The following is a 19,896-nucleotide window of genomic DNA, read 5'->3' as shown; positions in this document are numbered from 1 at the left end:
TTGCTGCATCAGTATTATAATGAACTGAGCACGTAATTAGCCTTGAATTTTTCGGTTTTGAAAATCATCCATCCTGAATTTTGCATTGCATTTTTCTGTCATTATTGGGCTGACTTTTTAAATGTTTCATTACCACCTGCATCATGGTGGTGGGTGGATTAACATTTGGCCTGTCCTGCTCCCGTAATGACAGTTATTTCCTGTGATCTGCAGCTTACATTTTCCCTCTGCAAATGTAGCAGGCTTCCCTCTCAAAATCCTCATAATAGGCCGAAAGCATTAGATTCCTGGAGCTGCTGCAATGCCAAATGCTATGACAAGTGAGTCTCAAAGCCACTGCGAGCAATTGTCTATATTTCACTCATAACATTCACTCATGTTAACAGGGTAAAATACCGTACAACAAAATGTAACATTATGACTCATCCAAAGACGAATTAAAGTCTGTTGCCAAACTTGCTTTTGCTATTACTGTACAGTTCCATATACAGTAAGTGCAGACTTCTCAGAGGGTGAATGCAGCAGATCCTTCTCTACAATTGGATAGAAGGGCAAGTGGTAGTCCCAAACCCAAAGTCATCTTGCGGTGTGATAAATTTGATCACTGAATTAATAATAATTGCTTCATTCATTTTGCTACCAGTTGAATAAATTGAGGATGTACTGTGGAGCAGCAATGAAGGATGACAAATATTTATGTAATATAAAGCATAGTTAGTCTTGTGAATGGTGATATGTATTGTATTTCCTATTTACTCCAATTACTTTAAAACGCTTCAAGGCAAACAATGTCACTTGCATGGAAATACCTCTGCAGTTTCCAGTCATAGATGTGCTATAGCCAATAATACTGCACCTGCATATCAAAGGAGCTATGTCTCCACCTACACTCTCACTAGCCATTACTGATGGCCAAAGCATTATTACTAGAGTTTTAAACAAAACTATCTATTCACTGTTTATTAATACCATTGTCCAAGATAATCTATGCACCAAACATAAAATTCTGCTGCTTATTTTGAAAAGAAAAAACTTGCATTTATATTGCACTTTTCAGATCATCCGGACCAATGAATTACTTCTTGACATGTCGTCACTGTTGTTATGTAAGCAAACATGGCAGCCAATTTGTTCACAGCAAGACCCCACAAACAGGCAGTAAGGTAAACGACCAGTTAATCTGTTTTGATGATAGTTGAAGGATAAATGTTGGCTGGACACTGGGAGAACTCCCTTGCTCTTCAACAATTCAGCACTCCCTCAGTACTGCACTGACTGCCGGCCTAGGTTTTGTGCTCAAATTCTAGAATGGACCTTGAATCTACTGCCTTCTAACTTTGAGGTCAGAGTGCTACCAAGGAGGTAAGCTGAAGCTGACCCCAGGCATGGAATTGCTGAATTCTGGAAACCCCGTTTACAGACTATTATCTCCCGCTGTAATTTATCCTTTTCAGGCTTATTATCCACTGAGTGTACATGCATTTAATGGAATTGCAGATTTAACATTAGAAATACTAATTAAGTTTAATTGTATATACATTCATTTTTAAAATGTGATAATTTTAATAAATGCATGTATATAAATATTAAGACCAGATATAAATACCAAGATTCTTTATTGAAAAATTAAAATTACAGCTTGCATGTGAGCCATCCTAAATAAAAGTGTAGAAATTGTCCCAAATGGCATGTACTATTTACATGGATCATAAGGAGCTAACTGGTCACTCACCCAGTTATACATTTGCATTAATCTTCATGATACCCGTGAACAGAAACAGCTACCTTCTAAGATGAAGCTGGATGTGCACTTGAAAACTGTGGCAGTGTATACAGAATATGTTTCAGAATGCCCCTGAGATTAATTTCAATTAGTTGCTTTTGGAGCAACTTTCCTCCTTGTTTGAATCTTCATCTTCATATCAAAATGCCTTAGTCCTGGAGGTACCAGTGTGGCTGTATAGTTGCTGAAGTTTGATTAAGTATCCGATCTCTGTACCATTGCTCCATACACCACACAGTCGGAGGGCACACAGTCAGTTCAAACTTATTGGCAAACATGGCTGGTTGTTGAATGATCCATTTTAGATCTCCGAGGCCATACACACAGATATCTCTGATATAATGCCCTGAAAAATAAAGACATCCTATTTTACAGTACAGATATTCACTACAATAAAACTGATGGTCTGAGACTAGTTGCTCCAGCATTATTTACAGCCAGGCAGTACCTTATTTCTATCTGCAGTTCTCCTCCATAAGAGATAGCCTTGCACAGTGTGAGCTTGCACTCATGTGCAGAGTTCCTCTCCCAACAGTTAAAATTTTAATGTTTTAAAAAGACTGGCAGGGAGTGTCCACATAAAAGCAACACCAAATGAATTAAAAAAGTGTCCAAGGGACCCTGTGAGCACTTCATATTCCAGGTAGAAACATAGAAACATAGGAGCAGGCCATTCGGCCCTTCGAGCCTGCTCCGCCATTCATTATGATCATGGCTGATCCTCTATCTCAATACCATATTCCCGCTCTCTCCCCATACCCCTTGACGCCTTTTGTATCTAGAAATCTATCTATTATCTCCTTAAATATATTCAGTGACTTGGCCTCCACAGCCTTCTGTGGTAGAGAATTCCACAGGTTCAGCACCCTCTGAGTGAAGACATTTCTCCTCAACTCAGTCCTAAATGTCCTACCCCGTATCCTGAGAATGTGACCCCTCGTTCTAGACCCCCCAGCCAGGGGAAACATCCCCCCTGCATCCAGCCTGTCTAGCCCTGTCAGAATTTTATACGTTTGGTACTGGAGTTATACTCCAGGCAGTATTAAGCCCAGCAATTCAATACCATTTGCTCCAGGGATCTTGCACTGCCTTACCTTGAACTGAATCATAACTCCAGAGCTATACTGTAATTTTATTTTAGTGATATGAGAAGTGCTTTATAGTGATGCTCTAGTGGAAATATAAAAATGCCCTTACTCTTACTAATGTTGTCATAATCTGGTAGTTATATTAAGAATAAAATAACAGTTGAAACAGTTTGAGACTAAATGAGAAAGGAATACCTATTTGTGTGCATGTCACTACAAAAGGCATATGCCTGTTTTTCTTCAAACTTAAAATAGCAGCTGAATGGGTAGTTACTCCTTCTGTTACCTTTTCATTTATTGTGAGTTCTCTGATATTTAAACTTAATTTTAAAACTAAATTTGCTCTCCCAGTTCTCCTCCCTTGGCTCAGTAGGTACAGTACTAAGGTACATAAGCAGTACAGAGTTAGTTTTCAAGCCCTGGTCCATGATACGTTTAGCTGATTCAGCCAGGGCAGTAGTGAGAGATGTAGTTGGGCTCTGTGTTCTTGTTTTAGGGAGAGAAAAATCTGCTGCAAGGTCTGCTTGGCTGCAATGTGTTGCGTGATCAGATAATCTGCTACTGCTCATTGTCTTGAGTTTACATGGCTGAGCTACTGTGCCTTTGTGGCACAGTACTCCAATATGAGCCACTGCTGTCTGCAGAGGAGGGGAGAAATTTGGACTTAAAAAAAAAAAAAGTTGCTTTGTAAGCTACAGTCCTCCCACTCTCAAAACAGTAAGTGACTAAAGACATTAACTTTAGAAGTGATGAAGTGGAATTGCAAAAAAAAAATTAAAAGGAGGGAAAAATGCCTGTTGACTGGACATCTAATCTTTGCTCTGGCCGCCAAATTAGCAGCACACTGACCTAGGGAAATCTGATTATGAATCTTGCCCAAAACCGTATTTTCTACTGCAAGGGCAGCTTGTTGATTTTTTTTTTAGGTGTACCTGCGCTGTTAATTTACAATTCAGTGGAGGCATTGTTTATATACAAGCACACACCAGAGACATGTGTGCACACATGCACAGAATCAGGTGTTGACAATAAAATAGGGATATGCATTCTCTGCTGCTTACCTTTACAGCCATCAAATGATGGTCCTACATGGGGTGCCCATTTTACTGCCCGTATATTGCCTTCCCATGTAAGATTTGGGGTTGTACCAGGTGCATCTGGAAAGAAAGAAATATATAAGACGGTTTTCTTTTGTACAGTATATACCCCAAGAAGCCCTAAAAACATGATGATTATTTAAAGAACATATGTTGGCAGCAAACACAGTGTCGATAAAGCCAGATGCAGTTGTTCTATAAGATGGTCAGGTATACCCGAAAGGCAATGAAGAACTTTTTTCCAAAGATGCAAGGATTCAAAAAGTAAGCTGTCCTGCAAAAGTCACTGGAGGATAACTGAAATCAACAGAGAGTGGATCGACAACAGCAGCCAATGGATCTGAATGAAGAGTAAACATGGATAGGGAAAGGCCACTGAACCCATCAACTGGGTTCCTTCCACAAACCATGTGCGATCCACTCTCATTGTGACTTATACCTAACCTAGTCAGTCTTCCAAAGAAAGTTTCTCCCTGGCCCAGCAAAGATAAATGAAGAAAAACATTTCCATTATCTATCATCCTTGAAGTGACAAGTTCCATGATCCCATCAGCTCAGGAACAATCCTATTCCATAAAATCCTTCAATTCTTAGCATCCATATCTTAATGGCCTGGATTTTCAGTAGTAATGACGACAAAATTGTCAGTGTTCGTCGTCATTACCCTGTTAAGTGCGAAAATCCATAAGTTTCTGTCAGTGATTCCCTGCTCCTCCATGGGACATGCTGTTGAAGACCCCGCACTAGGCAGGCTTTCAGAAATCACTGAACCGATGAGAACTTTTACGCTGTAATATCGCAGTTAAAAAGCCTGCATAAGTTGAGCCTTGTTCAACGAGGTGTAACTGTGTTTTAAATGGCATTCTAAGCCATAATAACTGCTTAACAACCACTCTGGTCCTGAAAAACTAATTTTATATTTGTGGAATGTCAATTTTTTCTATAATAAAAATTCCATATTTAATATAATTATTTTTTAACTTTGTTTATGATATTTCAGCTTCTATTTTAATCTCATGTGTATGTCCCAATCTTTATTTCGCTCTCTGTAAAATTTATAAAAAGTGAAGGATGCTCTGCATTTACTTCCTGGTTTGCAGTCTGAGAGAATTCCTCAATGGGCCGAATATTCCGACCCCCCACAGGTGCGTAAGAGGTGTGTACGCACCCGTAGGGGCCTCGCAAGTGCCGGTTTCAGGCATGTGAAGCGCATGAACTAAAACCCGGCACTTACAATCTGTCAATAATTCTGCCCGGGAGATGGGCCTCTGCGGGCAGAGAGTTCTGCTTTCTGCACAACCTCTGCCTGCTGAAAACCTTTAAAAATCTTGCGCCTGGTAAAAAGCAGGCGTAAGGCCTGCTTTTACCAGCATAAGAGTTTAAAAAAAAATGTTTTTTTCACTCCGTTGTAATTTTAAAATACTTTTTTTTAAAAAGGTAAGCTTATTTTAGCCATGTAAAAATAATTTTTTTCAAAAAATTTAATTTTTGTTTAAAATATTTAATTTAATGTAATTTTAACGAATTTTAAATTCGTGATTTAAAAAAAATTATTTAATGTTTAACTTTAAGTGATCCCCATTCATACTTTTGACCGATCTATGCGGAGAGACCTGTCAAAAGTGTGAAGGGGGATTCCCTTCTTTGATTGGTTCCCCATGGCCCACGTGATCCCCGTGGCGCTTGCGAACCTCCTGCGCCCCTGGGATACCTGGGCCTCTGCACGCGCACCAGGATAGGCCCAGGATCGGAAGTCTCGGGACTGCTTAGCCTGCTTGATGACATCTCTGATGCTAGAGATCCCCTAGATTTGGCGCCAGAATCAAATAATGTCGGGAAAGGTGAATTGATGCCACAGAGATCACGAGATCTTTGTGGGCAGCTTTCTGCGCGGTCAGTGGTGAGCGCTGTCTCTTCGCCGCTGACTGCAAAATCTGGGCCAAAAATTAATTTCTGTTCCTAACCAGATGCTTATCTTTTTTTAAAAAAAAAGGTTTTAAATGACTTAGCATTGACTGTAGTTCATCTATCAACTACTCTGACCATAAAGCTATAGGACATGAGCTTCAAGCTAAAATAGAGTGCAATGTTCCCTTCGCTCTGGAGCTCTCGCGCAGCCGACTTTTAAATGGGAAAAACCGTGCATGAATGGGCCACGCACCCAAAATAAATTGAAGGCAACACTGATGGAGAGTTGAAGCATTTTTCCTGCCCCCTCCAAACGCAAGCACAGTAAAACATTTGTGCAATAAACTGTTTAATGAGTTGTTGGAAGAATATCTAGTTACAAAAATTACTGAATGTAGATGAAAATACTACATCAGACTGGAGAGACCTGAGCAAGAGTTTGAATCCTGCCAAGACTGACGGGCCCGGAATTAGCTGGGCTGTAGCGCCACAGTAATGGTGAAATAACGGAGAAGGCCATTGCGATCACCACTGAAGTCCCAGGATATTATGGCATTAGTGAATAATGGCACAGTTCTAGCAACATCATAATTTGCTGAGTTAGTACCGTTCTGCCGGAACCAGCGGCAAAACCGGGAAAGGATAGCAATGTAAGTTCCGCACAGCAGCAACACCCCCCCCCCCCCCCCCCCCCCCCCATTGAAAACAGTGGCGAGGGCCAATTTGCTGTATTTAGGCCTGTTTTATCACCACTTGCGGGAATGTTGTTTCAGAAAGGCACTCGAGAGTCAGGCTCAATAAATCGGTTACTATTGGGACAATTATGAGATAGATAATTGATTAAATTTAACACAGTGCATCAAATGATGCCATAGCAATACTGCAGTTCTTTCAACGACAAGATAGTGTATGCATAGTCTAAAAGTACAAAAATTATACACTCTCCATGGGCTCTTTTTAAAAATGATAATTTACTTTATTCATACGATGGCCAACCAAGACATTGCAAGTAGTGGGCTTTGATAGGAATCAGAATTAATTTCAGATTTACAAGAGATGTTTTTGAACCAATAAGAGAGGTACAGTTAAATTCTAATTACACTTGTGATTTACCCATGATCTTTGAGGATTTATGAATTAACAACATCCTGGATATAACTGCAAGAATATTACAAGGCAGTTTGATGGCTGTTAATTTAGAAGGGCTGCTGTTTTCTTACTGTTTTATAAACTGCAAAAGGATTCCCATTGAGCAGTAGCACCACTGTCTTATACAGCTGGTCTGACTGAGCGCTAGCACCGCTTTAAAGCTCTTTGGATCACTACTATTATCACTATGGCGTATGATGATAAGTTTATCAGGAAATCTTGGCTTTGAATCAGCGCTGGAGGTTTAGGGTGAAGAACGGTCTTACGTGTGGCAATCATCACCAATAACGCCATTGCAGGAAATTCCATGCCATAATATTGAAGTCTCCTGTCTGCACTGGCTAAAAGGGCCCCAAGTGAAATGAATGCTAACCTAGTTCCTAAGGGGCAGTTTGTTAACGATACAAATCTGTTACACATTGGTAGGATCAGAAAGAGAGGACAGATGTAGGAAATAAAAATATTTTTGTATTCATCAAGTTGAGGGTGGATGTTACTGGGGAAGCAACACCTGTCCACTTTGGGCACCAGGCATGCGTAACTCTTGGATTAGGTATAGTACAGACTAGCTATAGGGTAAAGCCACATTGCTCAGCATTACATATCCCTGCTTACCATCGGGGAATTCTTCTTTCCTGCATTTGATCTCTCTTTCTGAAACTACCCGCTTTGTGCCAATTTGTACCAGTTTGGTGCTATGAACAAATTGCCTATTAGGGACTTGGTCCCCTTTATGTAGCACAGAGAATAGACTTTGATGTCAAGCTTTGGTGTTTTATCTTTTTGGTAACTGCACCCCTATGTACAGGCTGAATAATTTTCTTTCAATAGTTTTTCCTCTCCTGAATAATGAGTTTTCAAGAGAAGAGGGAAAAATATTTGCCTTAACAAGAGACAAAAAAACCCTGTTTCAATTTGGACATTGAAGTTGAATTTTGACTATTTAGTAAAATTTCCGAGTGTGTGCTGGTGAGATTACCCATCCACGGCTGATGTGTATTCTGATATGTGGTGGGTAGAATACTTTGCTGTTGGTGCAGATGTAAAAAATTTAGGCTTATAGCTTGAAAGAAAGTTGCAAGTTATTGACCCGAGTTTTCTATTTATCATTTCACATAGATGAGAAACATCAGTGGCAACCAATAGTGTCTCCATTATGGACAGAAAGTTTGTCGGGCTAGAAACTGGGCACACTACCCTTCAGGGCCAATTAGTGTTCCTGGGGTGCATGAAACCTGGGAGGTGTTTCTAAAATGTACCCCATTGTGATCAACTTCATTAATCATGAGAGACCTTTCGCTTAATGTCAAATTAGCTTTCACTCGAGTTGAAGTTACTGATCTTACCCTTTAAGCGATTCAGTGTCACCCAGTAATGTTCATCGGGGCTGTATGTATCTCGGGACCACTCGAGAAGAGCTTTTGCACGCGCATCTTCCAGTACAAATTGCACAAATTTTCTAGTGAGTGTGTAGTATGCACTTCCGAAATAAATAGTGAGCTCCAGTGGTGGTGCAGTTTTCTTCTTGTTAAGTCGATAAATGTGGGCGTTGCCATTATCTATCTGCTCTTTGTGAATGTACTCTGTCCTGTATTTCATATGTGGTGGTTGCTGCATTCCTGGTGTGATATTCTTGCCCTTCCATTTGCTCTTTAAGTACCAAATGATTTCCCTGTTGGTTTTAATTGGGAAATCTTGTCCACAGAGGTTGATGACGTTCTTCCAGTCGACCGCTGAGTTTACAAGATCTTTCATACAATTTATGTCTGCTTGCAGGCGTGAGAATCCACCATAAACTACATGTTCCAATTTTGAAGCTATAAAGATGTTATCAAAGCAGTCAGCCAAGCTCTTTATCTTTCTCTTGTAATCTTCTGGTGACTTTTGGTCAACATGGATGCAATAAACATTCTGTGGACTATAAATTGCTCGCAGAAGTTTTACAAACAGTTCAAGCTCTTTGTGGATAGTGATAATGTAAGCCAGGGGATAGCTGGCTTCTTCTTGTGACAGATAACTTGTTATGAAGTGATGTTCTAGTACGATTCTGGAGCAGTTAACTGGGTCCTGAATGTGGAATGTTTCTGGCTTCTCCTTTTGGCAGACATCTCCAAACTGGCATGCTTTCTCTTCACTGTTTAAAATTGCACTACAGCATATGCTGAAATTATGCTGGAATCCATTTTGCACAGTAGGATCCTTAATGTAATATGAAATTTTGTTCAAGTATACAAGTATGCCCAGAACTATTAAAATAGTGAATATAAAGTACCATTTCACTGCACCAAGTTTGATCATATTAGAATTTTAACCCTCTTGTCACAGATCATGCAGCAATTGAGATTTCAGCTTTCCTGTCCATTTATCTGCAAAGAGTAATAACAGGGTTAACGGCCTGATTTTGTTTGGAATAAAGAATTAATGAAGAACTAATCTTTAATATGAAATATAACAAGTTAATTGCTACTGATTTCAAGGCAATGTATTGTGTTGAATTATCTGATCTCAGCCAGGGTAGTATTCAGGTGCTACAATTCCCCTCGGTGCTCGGGCTAGGGAAATCTTGCAGGGTTCCTGCTATTCAGTGATCTCTACTGGAAAATATGCTCTGTGATATAGTGAGGACAGGATTTGACTCTGTTGTGGTCCCCTGCCCCATGGTAAAATAATCCAATGCCTCTCGGTGGCTAGATTTGGATGAAGAAAGCCCACTTGTGTGAGACAGTGAAGGATGTCAACATTCATGGTACTGTACCCAAGTATGAGTATTCACCTTCAGGAAAAGAAGTGAGAAAATTGAGGGGTGTGCAGCAGAACTATGACGATCGGCTCTTTATTCCAGTTTGCTATATCCGTCTAAATAGATGATGTACATTTCTTTAGAACTGCAAATATTTAATATAAATTTTGCAAGACTTAAGCTCCATTTCTAGTGAATAACATTTTCTATCTCCAAATTATTGAAGAGACCAGCCGCTGTTGTAGAGAAGCTAATTATTCATGTGCAATGGTCTTCCCCAAAAAACGTGCTATATTTTTGCACATTGGTATATCATGAATTAGAGCAAATATCATTCAGTTACCAGCAGGGCTGCATTCTGTACTTGGCCTATGTTCTTGCATTTAAAGGGATCAGAAAGTTACCATATTGATTGACATTTGCTTCATTGCAGTGAGAAGAAACGTAATGAATGACTAGTTGGGATAAAGGTCTTTTCCTGCCTTCAGTAACTGAAGTCTTTGCTCTTCGAAGTTTCAACATTCCAATGTTCAAACCTTCCATAATAAAATGGAGATGAAGATGCAAAACTGGAAATTACTGATTAATTATTAGTCAACCGTATTGGTAGCATTGCAATTTTTTTGGGAGGGGAATATGAAAGTGTAGAAGTATGTGTGATATATGTTTGTCTGTTCAAGTCTCAAATTGACATGATTCCAGAATTCACACAGTGACTTGCAAAATTAGTTAGCCACTATAGTTAAAAGATTGTTGCAGTTGTCAAACAGCCAGCAACTTTTTTTAAAAGCTGAACTTTTGCATAGATCTGTGGGATTTACATTTAGGAACTTTTGCCTGTTTCTGCTTAAAATATTTAATTTTTAAAAATGCAGCAAACTAGAATATTCCTCCTGATCAACAGTGGAAAAAGCTGAGTGAAATACTTGGAAAAACTATATAAAAGCCATCCTTCCCTGCTGCGTGTTGGAAATAGCCCTCGCGGAGCTGATTTCAAACCTACATTGATTTTAGTTATTGCAAAGAATGGGAGGTGCTGAGACCTTTTGGTGAAGATATTTGTAATTTGAAGGGCAACTACAAATTTGGTTTTGCAATATTGACTTCTGTTAATGTCAGGCTTCTCCCTTTTAGTTTCCAAGAGTTAGTGAGCAAGGAATGGAAATCTGTCAATAAGTGAAGAAAACTCATCCTGAAGGGGGTGCATTTAAGGAGCACCTCAAAGTACATCAGAGAGAAAGGATCGAAGGATATGTTGATAGGATGAGATGAAGTAGAGTTGAAGGAAGCTGGTGTGGAGTATAAATGCCAGCTGGGCTGAATGGCCTGTTACTGTGCTATAAATTCTATGTAACCTTTGTGTCACCTTACCATTACAGGTAGACTATCCTTTATCCGAAAACCTCGGGACCAGCCGTGTTTCGGTTTTCGGAGAATTTCGGATTTCGGAAGGTGGGTCGGCAGGGGTCCGCGGGGGGGTCGGCGGAGGGTCGTGCGCACGACCCCCCGCCCGGACCCCCGCGGACCCCCACCGACCCCCCCCCCCCCCCCGCGGACTTACGGGCGGGGGTCGGGGCCGGCGGGGGGTCGTGCGCACGACTTACGCTGACGCTCAGCGTAAGTCGGCGGGGGTCCGCGGGGGGGTCGTGCGCACGACTTGCGCTGACGCTCAGCGTAAGTCGGCGGGGGTTGGGGCCGGCGGGGGTCCGCGGGGGGGGGGGTCGGCGGGGGGTCGTGCGCACGACTTACGCTGACGCTCAGCGTAGGGGGTCGGGGCCGGCGGGGGTCGTGCGCACGACTTACGCTGACGCTCAGCGTAAGTCGGCGGGGGTCGGGGCCGGCGGGGGTCCACGGGGGGGCCGGCGTGGGTCGTGCGCACGACTTATGCTGGACTTACGCTGACCGAAAAAACCTTCGGTTTTTAGAGGGTTTCGGTTTTTGGAAGTCCGGATAAGGGGTAGTCTACCTGTACTACCAAAATAGAACCATCTGTAACACTAATCTTACCAAGTATGTACAGTTTGGAATGTTTAGTTTTGCCCTTTTCATAGGACCTTAAATAGCAGCCAAAGAAACCCAAACAATTATTGAAGGAAGGATCACTCACGCAATGTACAGGCTTAACTGTTAAACATAAGATTACATAGAATGTACAGCACAGAAACAGGCCATTCAACCCAACCAGTCCATGCCAGTGTTTATGCTCAACTCGAGCCTCCCCCTGTCTTTCCTCATCTAACTATCAGTATAACCCTCTATTCCCTTCTCCCTCATATGCTTAGCTGTAAGAAGTCACACAACACCAGGTTATCGTCCAACAGCTTTATTTGAAATCACAAGCTTTCGGAGCGCTGCTCCTTCTTCAGGTGAAGTGGAGAAATGCATTTCTCCACTTCACCTGAAGAAGGAGCAGCGCTCCGAAAGCTTGTGATTTCAAATAAAGCTGTTGGACTATAACCTGGTGTTGTGATTTCTTACATTTGTCCACCCCAGTCCAACTCCGGCATCTCCACACCATATGCTTAGCTAACCACCCCTTAAATGCATTTATACTATTCGCTTCAACTACTCCCTGTGGTAGCGAGTTCCACATTCTCACCACTCTCTGGGTAAAGAAGTTTCTTCTGAATTCTCTATTTGATTTCTTGGTGACTATCTTACATTGATGGGCTCCAGTTTTGCTCTTCCCCACAAGTGGAACCACTCTCTCTCTATCTACTTATCAAAACCTTTCATGATTTTAAAGAACTCTATTAGGTCACCCCTCAGCCTTCTCTTTTCAAGAGAAAAGAGACCCAGCTTGTTCATCCTTTCCTGGTAGGTGTACCCTCGCATTTCTGGTATCATTCTTGTAAATCTTCTCTGCACCCTCTCCAGTGCCTCTACATCCTTTTTTTAATATGGCGACCAAAATTGTACACAGTACTCCAATTGTGGTCTGACCAAGGTCCGATACAAGTTTAGCATAACTTCACTACTTTTCAATTCTGTCCCTCTAGACATAAACCCTAATGCTTGGTTTGCTTTTTTTATGGCCTTGTTAACCTTTGTTGAGAAGGCAGGGACAGGGTACTGAATTTGGATGATCCGCCATGATCTCATTGATGCCTCGAAATTTGTTGCAGTCCTCCTCAGTATTAACTATCCCCACCAATTTGGTGTCATCTGCAAATTTAGAAATTGTGTTTCTGATTCCAAAGTCTAAATTGTTAATATAAATTGTGAACAACAGTGGTCCCAGCACTGATCCTTGTGGAACACCACTTCCCACCCTCTGCCACTCTGAATAGCTACCCTTTACCCCTACTCTCTGCTTTCTGTCTTGAAGCCAGCGAACTATCCATTCTAACCATCCATGCAGAGTATGCCATATTGAATGTGCGTAGATGAAGTGAAGCTAACTTAAGAAGAGTGCATCAGCAGTGTTTGCTGAAAAAATATTTCAGATTGTAGCTTTGTCCTGCTAAAGGCCTCACTTTAGAAAAAAGAACAGGATGGTCAGTCGCCGTGGATAAGTTCCTCTTGTGACAAGGATTATGTTTTGCATGGAGAAGAGAGTGTTTAATTTTTCAAGCACAGGAAAGACTAATGCGCATTGACTAGGGATTAGAATGTATAGCCTTTGTTCTGACGGGAAATAATTTGACATAAGAAATAGGAGCAGGAGTAGGCCATATGGCCCCTCGAGCCTCCTCTGCCATACAATAAGATCATGGCTGATCTTCTACCCTATCCCCATATCCCTTGATTCACTTAGTGTCCAAAAATCTATCAATCTCAGTTTTGAATATACTCATCGACTGAGCATCCACAGCCCTCTGGGGTAGAGAATTCCAAAGATTCATAATCCTCTGAGTGAAGACATTTCTCTCATCTCAGTTCTAAATTGTTGACTCCCTTATCCTGACGTTGCATTTTTTCTCGAACTGTATACTGAACTCCTAAGTTGAGGCGAAGTGATGTTTTCTATGCAATATTTGTACTGGCAGGAAATTACAGTAAATATAATTCAGTGACTTTCACAGCACTGGTCAGCCTTGCCAAGGCAGAATGATAATCATATCATAGAATCATAGACATTTATGGCACAGAAGGAGGCCATTCAGCCCATCGTGTCAGTGTCGGCTGAAAAATAGCTATCCAGCCTAATCCCACTTTCATTAGCTCTTGGTCCGTAGCCCTGTAGGTTATGGCACTTCAAGTGCATATCCAAGTACTTTTTAAATGCGGTGAGGGTTTCTGCCTCTACCACCCTTTCAGGCAGTGAGTTCCAGACCCCCACCATCCTCTAGGTGAAAAAAGTTCTCCTCAACTCCCCTCTAATCCTTTCACCAATTACTTTAAATCTATGCCCCCTGGTTATTGACATTTCTGCTAAGGGTAGTATGACCTTCCTATCCACTCTATCATAATTTTATACACCTCAATTAAATCTCCCCTCAGCCTCCGCGGTTCCAAGGAAAGCAAACCCCAGCCTATACAATCTTTACTCACAGCTAAAATTCTCCAATCCTGGAGAACTTAACGTTATAAATTCTACCGGTTTGTGCTTTGGAAAGTATATCCGTCTGAGCAGCATCAAATCTGGTCCCAATCTTGAGGTTCTGATGTAAGGGAATTAATATATATCCCCATATATATGATGATGTGGTTTCACAAACTTGCTGGTATGGATAACATGCCCGTCACTATCTTGCTTTCCCACAGATATTGGCCCAGAAATTCGGGTCGGGGGCTTCCCGCGGGTGCAAGCCCCCGATCTGCACTTACCTTGCGCGCCGGCCGTTGAGCTGTGGGCCCCCGTGGAATTCCGATCCGGGGCCTGGTCCAGCTGCCGGCGTGCAGTGCTTGCGTATCCCAGGGGCGCAGTTAGTTCGATGTGGGCCATGGGGAGCCAATCAGAGCAGGGAATGCTCCATTCATAAGTCTGACAGGAAGTGCTGTCAAGACTTCTAAATACTACGGCCCCAAAACATCACTAAATCTTCAAATAAATTTTTTTTTTTAATCACATTTTTAAAATAAACTATAAATTACATGAAATAACTATTTTAAACAATAATTTAAATTTTTTAAATTTTTTTTAAATTTTCTAACGTGGCTAAAAAAGTATTTAAAAATAATAAACCTGTGGAAAAAATGTTTTAATTTTAATTAATTCACCACTTACCTTGCCTTTTTACATTTCTAACTTCTGGAGACTTACCTTCCCGGGAAAACCTGTATTTAAAAAAAAAAAGACCGAAGTTCGATGCACACGCGCAGCCTCTCCTGCGCACGCGTTCGACCTCTTAACCCCTCCTTTCAGGGGAACGGAAGTGCCGGTTTCCCGCGCATGCAGGAAACCGGCACTTCCATTGGGTGTACGGGTGAGTACCCCGTGCGTACTCACCCGCGGAGACCCGAATTTCTGGGCCAATATGGTGACACTCTTGTAGTTGGGTGTGGCAGTTTTCTTCAGAAACAGTACATCAATACTGGCCCCCCAACATACTCACTTTCATGCTTGACTACATACATCTTTGAGTTTGAAAAACAAAAATCTGTTGAACTTTTCACACAGCCTTCCATTACTGCTGTTTACAAATGAATATTGGTGTTGAATTTGTCTAAATAGTTACATGAATCTGACACATCCCTTTCAGTTGGCCCTGGCCACCTCTCCCCATATATGATGATGTGTTTTCACAAACCTGCTGGTGTGGATAACATGCCCATCACTATTTTGCTTTCCCACAGATATTTTGAAAGATATTATGGTGACACTCCTGCAATTGTGTGCGGCAGTTTTCTTCAGAAACATTATTGGCATTTTTCTCCCCTTTTTTTTTAAACCTGAAGGTACTGACTCCAGGGATATGGGTTCACGGACACTAGTTGCCATCTAGTACCTCGTCCAAGTGGCCACACTTTGTTTGTGAATCTATACAGTAGGTTGGCAGACCATGGAAGAGTCACAGCTAAGCCTGATCCTGTTGTGGTCCCATGTGCACACATCCACTTTCCAGCAGGAACCTCTGATATCAATCAGGAGGGGGAAAGGAACCCTAGCCATTCAGAAATTTAAATGCTGCCCAACTCGATATCTTAAAAATAAATTCACCCTTTTTTTTGAATATTTTATTAAAACACTGAGGAGGAAATCTGGGGGAATGTAGCCTGTATGGAGGGGTTTGTGTTAGTGGCATGGAGGAGCTGAATTAATATATACACACTTGTAAGAATAATCTCTGAAGTATCCTTGGTTAATGGTCATTCACTGTTCTTTCAATCCCCTCTCGCAAACATGCTCAGTAGCTTCTCCAAGTAGGTATCCTCTGATGCTGAAGCTCATAATTTCAACAAAAGGATACCATAGGAAACACTTAACAATTTAAAAAAAATTGTTGCATTAGGAACTATATTTTTAAAAAGTAGCCCTGAAGGTGAGTTTCTTTTTAAACCTACTACTAAAGTGTACTGTAGTCCTAAAGTACAGTAAAAGTGTTTATACTTTACTATTACATGACCAAGGGTTAAAATCTAGCACCAAATATTGCTGGCAGAGCAGATCCATGTCTGCATAACCTAGAAAGTGAACCTGTTCAATCATTACGTCAATTTATTATATCTATATAAAACATTCCTTAAGTAAAAAAAATAAAATCTTCAAGCACTTAACAAGATAGTGAAGTTGTCACTGAGTAGAACAAGGAGAGAAATTTTGTGGAAGGGAAAAAAGCCCAAAACATCAGAGGCACAGGCCCTAAAGAGGTTTTTAAGACAGGGTGGTAGCAAGATGCATTCGCTTACGGAAAGAATTTCTGAGGAAAAGGTGCCTGAATCAAGGGAAAGTGATGATGGTGGTTTTGAAACGAGCTGGGGAACCCTGTCAGAGGTTGACGGTGTCTGTGAGCATGGGGCTAAGAATGGGATGTTTTTCGAAGGTTGAGAGTCCAAATAGTTGGTGTTATGTTCATTAATAACTAGACATTCTTATTATGAACACAGCTAGCTTCTAGCTAGTCATTTATTCAGTACACGTTCTCTAGGTACAGTATCTGTAGAGATGCAGCATGTGTGCTCCTGTGTGCAGGCTGCCATCTTGACTGTTGCCTTGTGGGTAGCCTAGTGCCTCATGGGTAATGTAGTCTTAATGTATATACAGCTGGGTAGTGTAGTCTTATACATACAGCTATATACAGCTCTACGGCTCCACCTAGTGTCCACTATAGAATGACATGTTATTGATCGTTACAGTTGCGACATCGTGGAAGAGATTAGTTTGATGATCCTGAGAAGAGATAAAGTAGGTGGTGGTAGCGGTATCTCTGGATTGCTTCAGTTTTGAAAACTAAGTTGTGAGCTCTTTGCTTTTAGATGGGCAGTTCAGAAAGTCCCGCATAGGAGACTGGTCAAGAAGGTAAGAGCCCATGGGATCCAGGGTGCCTTGGCGAGTTGGATCCTAAACTGGCTGAGTGGCAGGAGGCAGAGGGTGATGGTCGAAGGTTGCTTTTGTGACTGGAAGCCTGTGTCCAGTGGGGTACCTCAGGGATCGGTGCTGGGTCCCTTGTTGTTTGTGATCTACATAAATGATTTGGATGAGAATGTGAAAGGTATGATCAGTAAGTTCGCAGATGACACGAAAATTGGTGGGGTGGTAAATTGCGAGGAGGAAAGCCTCAGGCTACAGGACGATATAAACGGGTTGGTCAGATGGGCGGAGAAGTGGCAAATGGAATTTAACCCTGAAAAGTGCGAGGTGATGCATTTTGGATGGACAAATAAGGCAAGGGAATACACAATGAGTGGTAGGACCCGAGGAAGTACAGAGGGTCAGAGGGACCTTGGTGTACATGTACATAGATCCCTGAAGGCAGCGGAACAGGTAGATAAGGTGGTTAAAAAGGCATATGGGATACTTGCCTTCATTAGCCGAGGCATAGAATATAAGAGCAGGGAGGTTATGATGGAGCTGTACAAAACGCTGGTGAGGCCACAGCTGGAGTACTGTGTGTAGTTCTGGTCGCCTCACTATAGGAAGGATGTGATTGCCTTGGAGAGGGTGCAGAGAAGATTCACCAGGATGTTACCTGGGATGGAGCGCCTCAGCTATGAAGAAAGACTAAACAGGCTGGGGTTGTTTTCCTTGGAGCAAAGAAGGCTGAGGGGGGACCTGATTGAGGTGTACAAAATGATGAGGGGCATAGATAGGGTAGACAAAGAGGAACTTTTCCCCTTAGTAGGGGGGTCAATAACAAGGGGGCATAGATTCAGGGTAAGAGGCAGGAGATTTAGAGGGGATTTGAGGAGGAACTTTTTCACCCAGAGGGTGGTTGGAATGTGGAACTCAATGCCTGAAAGGGTGGTAGAGGCAGGAACCCTCACAACATTCAAGAAGCATTTGGATGAGCACTTGAAATGCCATTGCATACAAGGCTATGGACCAAATGCTGGAAAATGGGATTAGACTGGACAGGGATGGATGGGCGGCGCAGACACGATGGGCCGAAGGGCCTCTTTCTGTGCTGTAAAACTCTATGACTCTCTAAACTCTATGAGGGTGTATATAATCTAGAATGTGGTCTTTTATGAATGACTGACTGAAAAATTTATGCTCAACCATGTTGAATCGTGCAATACATTGTTCTCTTCAGCCAAAATCGTCAACTGCTCCAGGATCATCCTGGAAGGCAAGGCCAATCCTAGGCTCTTGTTTTTCCTCATGACTAACTGCCTCCTTAAATCCTCTCCCTCTTCCTCTGGCCTTCAAACACCAAATGCGTGCTTGTGGATTTCTTTGTTTCTAAGATCCAGACCACTTTCTTGCCTCCTCCCAGTTCCCAATGTTTTCCCAGTCTCGCTCTGAACTTGTATTTTTAAGATTATCCCCATCTCTTGCTCTCCACACTTTACAAGGTCATTTCATCTTGAGACCCACCTGATTCTTCCTCGATTTTTTGCTGACCCAATGCTTAACCACTCAATTATCCTAGCTGGTCTCCATTCTAGTTGACATGTTTGGTGTTTCCCTTTCCAAGGGCATCACCCCACTCCCTTACAAACCAGCATCATCACACTCCTCCTGAAAAGCCCACCCTCAACCCATGAGTCCTCTTCAACTACACCCCGTTATCCAGTGTTCTATTTTTCTCAAGTTCATGAACATGTTGTTGACTCCCAGCTGTGTGCCCATCTCATCCATAACTCTCTGTTCAAAAACCCTCGTGTCTTGCATCCTTCTCATAGCACCAAAATAGCCTCCACTAAAGTCACAAATTACATCCTCTGTGATTATGACCATAGTGTAGTGCAGTATCTCCTCTTGTCCTCCTCATTATTTCTGCAGTACTTAATACAGTTGACAATACCATCTTCTTCCAATGCCTCCTTTCCATCATTTGGCACCATGGGACTGCCTTTGCATGGTTGCGTGGCAGGCATAGAGTCAGCTCTACGTCCCCACCATTTATCTCAACTCCTTGACTGCCTCTACACTGTCACATTCCTTGTCCAACATCCAATTGTGGATGAGTTTCAAGTTCCTCCAGCTCAACATCGAGAAGACTGAAGCCATCTTCTTTGGTCCTGTCGCAAACTCTGCTCCCTTGCCACTGACTCCATCCTTCACCCCCAGTTACTCACTCAAGCTGAATCGGACCAGTAACAAATTAAGTGTTCTGTTTCTACTGAGCTTCGCATTAAACTCGCATCCCATCTGTTTTCTCCACCTCTGCAATATCGCCAACCCCTTCCCTATCTCCGTACCTTTGCCCCTGAAACCTTTATCCATGCCTTCAGACTTGACTACTTCAGTGCTCTTTTTGCTGGCATCCTATTCTTCACGCTTCATACACTCAGACAAAAATGCTCCCCTTTTCCTGTCTTGCACTGCATTCTGTTTGTTCTCTCTGATCTGCACTGGGTCCCAGTCCACAACATGTCCAATTTAAAATCCTTCTCTTCATCTGAAGATCCTTCCTCGACCTGTCACTGACCAGAAGCATAACTGGACCAACCATATCAACACAGTGACTGCAAGAACAGGGCAGAGGCTGGGTACTCTGCGATGAGTGGCTCATCTCCTGACCCCTCAAAGCCTCTCCCATCACCTACAAGGCTCGAGTCAGAAAGTGTGATGCAAAACTCACC

The 19,896-nt window shown here is 42.1% G+C and overlaps 1 protein-coding gene across 1 annotated transcript in view; it reads right to left on the bottom strand.

Moving 5' to 3' along the window:
* Positions 1-575: 575 nt before the first annotated feature.
* LOC147108503 (putative beta-1,3-galactosyl-O-glycosyl-glycoprotein beta-1,6-N-acetylglucosaminyltransferase 7) overlaps positions 576-19,896 on the bottom strand; it is a 35,930-nt gene continuing 16,609 nt past the window's right edge. The window contains exons 2-4 of the mRNA XM_086005148.1: positions 8,372-9,391; positions 3,933-4,028; positions 576-2,129 (exon numbers count right to left, since the gene is read on the bottom strand). Of these exons, the coding sequence (XP_085861274.1) occupies positions 1,933-2,129; positions 3,933-4,028; positions 8,372-9,323 (1,245 nt within the window). The 5' untranslated portion in view covers positions 9,324-9,391 and the 3' untranslated portion in view covers positions 576-1,932. The remainder of the gene's footprint in view (positions 2,130-3,932; positions 4,029-8,371; positions 9,392-19,896) is intronic.

The sequence above is a fragment of the Somniosus microcephalus genome, chromosome 13, assembly GCF_052327205.1.
Source record: "Somniosus microcephalus isolate GS21.2 chromosome 13, FLI_Smic_1.0, whole genome shotgun sequence".
NCBI classification, from domain to species: Eukaryota; Metazoa; Chordata; class Chondrichthyes; order Squaliformes; family Somniosidae; genus Somniosus; species Somniosus microcephalus.
This window is presented reverse-complemented; position numbering and strand designations above follow the sequence as displayed.